This window comes from Marmota marmota, unplaced genomic scaffold, assembly GCF_001458135.2.
Source record: "Marmota marmota marmota unplaced genomic scaffold, marMar, whole genome shotgun sequence".
NCBI classification, from domain to species: domain Eukaryota; kingdom Metazoa; phylum Chordata; class Mammalia; order Rodentia; family Sciuridae; genus Marmota; species Marmota marmota.
Genome location: NW_025999895.1, coordinates 1580076 through 1585894, shown reverse-complemented (window position 1 = coordinate 1585894; position 5819 = coordinate 1580076). Strand labels below are relative to the sequence as shown.

At 56.0% G+C, this 5819-nt stretch overlaps 1 protein-coding gene across 9 annotated transcripts in view; it reads left to right on the top strand.

Annotated features, from left to right (window-relative positions):
• The first annotated feature begins 504 nt into the window (after positions 1-504).
• Positions 505-5819, top strand: part of Baiap2 (BAR/IMD domain containing adaptor protein 2) — a 53374-nt gene continuing 48059 nt past the window's right edge. For 8 of the 9 annotated variants that reach the window (XR_007345131.1, XR_007345129.1, XR_007345126.1 and 5 more), the window contains exons 1-2: positions 505-622; positions 3529-3615. Coding sequence is in view for 4 of the 9 variants with exons in the window: in XM_015504076.2 (XP_015359562.1) it covers positions 553-622; positions 3529-3615 (157 nt within the window). In the remaining 5 variants the exon portion in view is untranslated. Of the gene's footprint in view, positions 623-3402; positions 3445-3528; positions 3616-5819 lie in introns of those variants that run through there. The other variant, XM_015504080.2, reaches the window with a different exon arrangement.

Here is a 5819-nt window from a genome sequence, read left to right as displayed (position 1 = left end):
GGGAAAATCTAATTTCTTGAGTCTAAGAACTGCTGATATTGGCAGGAGACTGCAGTCCGTCAGGCAAACAGATCCGGAGCCTGTTGGATTATTCATAGCGTGGTATTTGCAGATCAGGCTGTGGATCGTACTAATCAGAGTTGATGTTTGGTAATTGATGTGTTGAGTTAGGGTTTGAGCGTGGGGGGCGTTGCTGAGCATTTGTGTGTGGCCGGCGGGCGGCCTCCTAGGGCTGACTCAGCGCTGCCAGCTGGGTAATGGTGCCTGGGCGGCCACGCATCTTAGTACCGACCGAGTACTGCGTGGCCCATAGAGTATTCCCTTGCTGCTCTGCAGACACCCTGTGCACGAGGGTCTGTGCCCACCTCAATGGTACAGATGTGAACACAGGCTCAGGCTCATTTACCCAAGGGTGTTCAGGAAGGTCCAGAGCTGGGATTGGAGCTGGGGAAGTGATACCCACCCTGGACTTCCTCCCCATGGCTGGGCCCCCCAGAGGGATGTGTGGACAGCATTGGTGACACCACTCTCTCTGCTCTCTTCCAGACCATCATGGAGCAGTTTAACCCCAGCCTGCGCAACTTCATCGCCATGGGGAAGAACTACGAGAAAGCTCTGGCAGGTAGAGAGCAGCAGCCCCCGTCTATGGGCTCACCATCCCTGAGCTGCAGGCGAATTTCAGCTCAGGCCCTGGGTTCTGGGTGGAAGCCACGGGGAGCCATGTCTTCCAGAAACGACATCCGACTAGAAACCCAGCGAGGGAGTAGCTCTCTGAGCTCTGAATGTGTCCAGCACAGGGTGACTGCACCTCCTTGCTGGTGGGGTGGACCTGTCCCAGGGCTTCAGGATTACATGGAAACTAGGATTAGGGTGTACAGGATGCCACTGGTACTGTGGTGGCCCTAGATTTGGGCCCTGCCACCTCTCCCTGGTGAGCAGAACTCTGCAGCTTCTGCCCCAGGTGTTGGGACTGAGGACCAGGATCTGGGGGTGGCAGTGCTAGACCCTTGAGAATTCAGCTCCTTGTGATCCCTTCTGCCCAGGGAGGGGTATGGGTTTCCCATGCCATTGGGCCCTAGGTAGGCCTGGTCTTTCCATCCAGCAGGGCTAAGTTGTGCTGTTTGCAGACCCACCCTCCCTGAGGAGTAGCAACAGTCTCCTGCAGGACCACAAGGTCACTGGGCCATGCCAGGGAAGAACCTCTCCCTTTAGAGTTCAGGAGAGTGGCCTATGGTCCCTACTTTGTTGGAGCCAGTGGCATTAGCCAGTAATCACAGGGCTTCCATGTTCTGAATTGCCCTCTGCCTGCAGTGTGCACAGCTGTGGTTCCAGCTGGGTGGTGGGGGGGTGCACACCTGTAATCCTAGTGACTCAAGAGGCTACAGCAATAGCATGGCACGTCTGAGGCCAGCCTGGGTTACTTAGACCCTGATTCAAGATGAAGGGCTGGGGCGGTAGCTCAGTCGTAGAGCAACCCAGTGTCAATCCCCCGTACTGCAAAGAGAGAGAAAAGAAGAACATGCTGCAGGGTTCCTGTGGCTGCCGGGGAGGCTGCCTTCATCCTCACTCTGTCCCTCTGTAGTCCTGAGCCCAGCAGCATAGCCCCAGGAGCCCACCAGGGCCCAGATCACAGAACAGCTGCCTGCTGGTGCACTTGGGTCCTGTCCTGTCCTCAAATGGAGAGCCAGCCTTCAGGGTCTTTAGGACACCATCCCCTAGGAGGAGCTCCTCAGGCATGGAAGTGGTGCAGTGTGCCCTTGGCCTCCTGGGGGTGTCAGCCGGCCCATTCCCCTGCTGTAGGGCCACTTGCCTGGAGCTCACGGGTGTCCTAAGAGCCGCTGCCTTTGGGCTGAGTCTGACTATGCCAAGAGGCTCTGGGTCTCAGGCCAGGTTTGCTGCTCGTCTCAGGCATAGCATGCTGCAATCCGATTTTCCAAGCAAAACTCATTCCTGTGTGCCTTGAATGTCACCAATCTCTCATTCCCTACTGGCATCTGGCCTTCCCTGTGCACTCAAAAGGTCCAGGACGGCTCTACCTTGAGGAGATGGGACGTGGAACTTGGATGTTGCAGGCAGTGAGGGCTGCCCTCTTCAAAGCCATCGTCTGGGGTGCCTGGTGGCCTAGACCATGAAGGATTTTTTCTTACTCTCGTGTGGCTCTCCCCTGGCTGGAGGATTCTGTCCCTAGGTGTCCTGCTTTTTGGAAGTTGTCACTGATAACCTCAGTGGCAGCTGCAGCCTGTGGTTTCCACTTTGATTTGTACCCTCCAGCCTTTGATGCTCGGACGCGAGTTTCCTTCTGGCCTTTCTGCTGCCCCTCGCGAGGTTACTGGTGGTTGTGGACAGTGGGGAGGGCCACTTCCTCTTCGTGTTTTCCTTGAGTGACTCCCAGGACAGAGCTCAGCCACCCAGGCCAGCCGCAGCACCTCAGCTGCACTTGGCCTCCCTAGTGCTTGACTTCTGCTGCTTTTTGTCCCATTTATTTTAAGAAGCCCACTCCTTAGACATATTTATTTATTTATTTATTTATTTTTAGTTATTGGCAGACACAACATCTTTGTTGGTATGTGGTGCTGAGGATCGAACCCGGGCCGCATGCATGCCAGACGAGCGTGCTACCACTTGAGCCACATCCCCAGCCCCAAGAAGCCCACTCCTTAGACAGCAGAAGCATGAGGATCCTGTGCAGGGTTCTGTGCCACAGAACAACTTGTGTGCACTTAATTGAGAACTATAAGCAAAATGTGGTCAAAGACCCAGTTATGAGCCCCTAGCTGGGCTTAGCACACAGATTAGAAATTGTAATTATGCTACTGTGACTCGCCCTGTTCCTTGTGCAGCCTGGGCAGGCCCTTCCCCACATACAGGAGTTTGTCAGGCACAGCAAGTGTTGGAGTGGGTCCCATGAGTTACCAGGAGGGAGGCCCAGACTGCTAGTTCCTCTGTGTGCTGCTGCTCCCCCAAGCTGGGGTGGAGGTCAGCAGGGCTGAGCTCTCCATGCCCACTGGGTCAAATGGGCATTCCTTCCTTCTGTGGTAACAGACAGGAGGCATCTCTGGCCTTAACCGTGCCCAGGGGTACCTGGAAGCTGCTCTGAGCGGTGGCTCCTACTCCCATTGGGCCTTGTGCTAGGATCCAGGAACAGCAAGAAATGGCTCGCGCTCTGTGGGTTCGGCTTGGTGTCTGGGAGTGAACCCATAGCTTCCTAGCCTCAGGTTGGTGGTGCTCTTGCCCAGGGTCGGCTCTTGTGAAGTGCACTTACAGCAGAGCTCCTCCCCGTCAGCAAACAGCACGTGATGGGGAGTAGCCCTGGAGCTGCACAGAACACTGTGTTCTGAGAAATAAAAGGACCCCTTACGATTGGAGTGAAATAACATCAACAAGCAACAGGGTGACATCCAACCCAGGGTCCAGCTGGAGAGCTCTTCGGTCATCCAGGCCAAGGTGGGGTTGTCCTCAGCTGCCGTGGCCGTGTTTTTGCTGCAAGCACCTTGAGTGGGAAGTAACTGCTTTCTCCTTTCTTCTCAGGTGTGACCTTCGCTGCCAAAGGCTATTTCGATGCCCTGGTGAAGATGGGAGAGCTGGCCAGCGAGAGTCAGGGCTCCAAGGAACTTGGTGAGACCCTGGGCCCCGTAGAGAGTCTCGAGATCCCTAAGTTGTAGGGGGTACCCAAGCGGGTCTAGAATCTGGTCTTGTGCCTGGCCCTTCTTCCATTTGGAGCCATAGTTATCTACCAGATAAGAAAAGATATTAAAATGACAGTGCCCTTCAGAGCTGGTGAGGGGCACCCCATGGAAAGCGAATGGACTGGGCTGCGTGGAGCACAGTGGTGGCCTTCTCCCCTGAGGAGTGTGGCTGGGCCGAGGTGTGCAGGCACAGCAGAACTTGAAGGGCAACCTCGTGAGCAAGTGTGGCAGGGTACTCTGCTGGCGGTGCTTGCCGACTTGCAGAATCACTCCTGCTGTGCAAATAAGTGACAAGGGTGTAAGCCCCCGGGGGGTGTGATTCCCCCATGTGCCGTGTGTGCCCATGCCTCGTGAGGGGGAGGGAGGGGACCCAGTGTGTTAACGGGTGGGGTTCTTGGGCAATGGCTGTTTTCTTTGGGCTCTGGCTTTGCGAACATTCTAGGAGGAGCACATATCACTAACACAGTCGGGGCGTGCTGTGGGACATGGAGGTTGCAGGCCCCTGAGCCCTGGTGCAAGCCGGGCTTTGGGTGGAGTCCAGTTTCTGTGGTCTTCCTGACTCGGGGCACTGGTGTTGATGTGGCTGTGGGCTGCCTTCCCTCATTGGGATGCCGTGGCTGGGGGTGGGCCTGGAGTGGCCCGGTCTGGGCTCCGTCACAGCTCTTCGGCAGGCTGTGGTCAGCAGGTTGGCCTTGGATCAGTGAGAAAACCTAAATTGGCCAAGAATCACTAGCCTCTGGGCACAGAGGACAGACTTTCTTCTTCTGGTCGCCTTGTCTGTGGAAGCTTCCCTGCCATCCTGGGACCTGTCCTCATGTTTGGCCAGCAAGGGCAGCAGGTGCAGATGCTTAGACTGCAGCAGGTTGACGTGAGCGTGCAGGGCAGGCTGAGCTCTGGTTGCTGCTAGTGCAGGGCCCCAGCTGCACTCGCAGGCTGGGGTGCTGAGAAGGGGCCTGCCTCCCCCACCGTGGCCCTCTGCAGGGCCGCCGTTCTCCCAGCTCCGCCTGCTCTCACCTTGTGCTCTGCCCTGCCCTGTGTCTCGAGACCTGCACAGAGTCAGCCTCCGGTGAAGGCGCCAGGCCTGCTGCTGCTGTGTTTCAGGGCTCAGGATTCCTGTGGCCTCCGGTGTTCGCGAGATGCTGCTGGGTTGTCAGATGCAACCACAGGACCTTTCTGGGGGAAGGGAACAAAGCTCCATGTGGATGTGGCCCAGTGAAGTGGCAGACCAGGACAAGGAGTCCGTGCAGGGGGCTGGGCTCTTGTGGACATGGCACCTGGGCGTCTAAAAGGAAGGCTGTATTGGTCTCAGCAGTTCTGATGGCTCTCGGAGGAGACCCTCTTGCACTGTGGTTATAGAGCTGACCTGGGGCCCTTGGCAGCCCTGGGAAGGGGAGGGCAGAAGGTCTTTGTTTGGGCTGCTGGATACCTCACTGCAGTCTGGCTTGTAGACTTAGCTGGTTGGTGAGGTGGACAACATGGGGTCATGTGGGTCCCCCAGAGTTCTGGACTGGAGTTTTGGTCTAGAATTTAGAGAAGGTGCCCTCCTTCACAGCCTGGCCTTCCCAACGCCTCCGAAGCCATCTTTGAGGCACTGTTTGAGCTCCGTGTGTCTGTGGAGGCGGTTTTTCTCGTCTGGTGATAGAGGATCAGGGCTTTATCTTTTGTTCACCCACAGAGGGTGAGGATCTGCCTGTAGGAAATCCAGGACCTGGGCAGCCCCACAGTGAGGGGCAGGTATGTCTGAGACCACGGCAAGATTCGTGGACTACCTGCTGCCGTACTTGGGGCGGGTGATGAACTGCGGGCCCAGGTGGGCAGCAGGGAAGGGTGGTGTCAGGGCTCCGACATGAGTCGGGGAGCTTCCTGTCTGCATGGGGCTGTGTTGAAATCTCTCCTGGGCTCATCTGGAGAGTGGAGCCTGCTGCGCCTGCAGAACGGCTGTGGTGCTGCCTGGCTCCCCCGTCAGAACGTCCTCTTTTGGTAACGGCTTTCTTTTTTTTTTTTTTTCTTATTTGAAAATCATCTTTCTTTATTTATTATTTATTTTTAATTTTTTATTGTGGGTTGTCAAACATTACAAATTTCTTGACTATATCATATTCGACACTTTGATTGATTGTTTTATGACTCCGT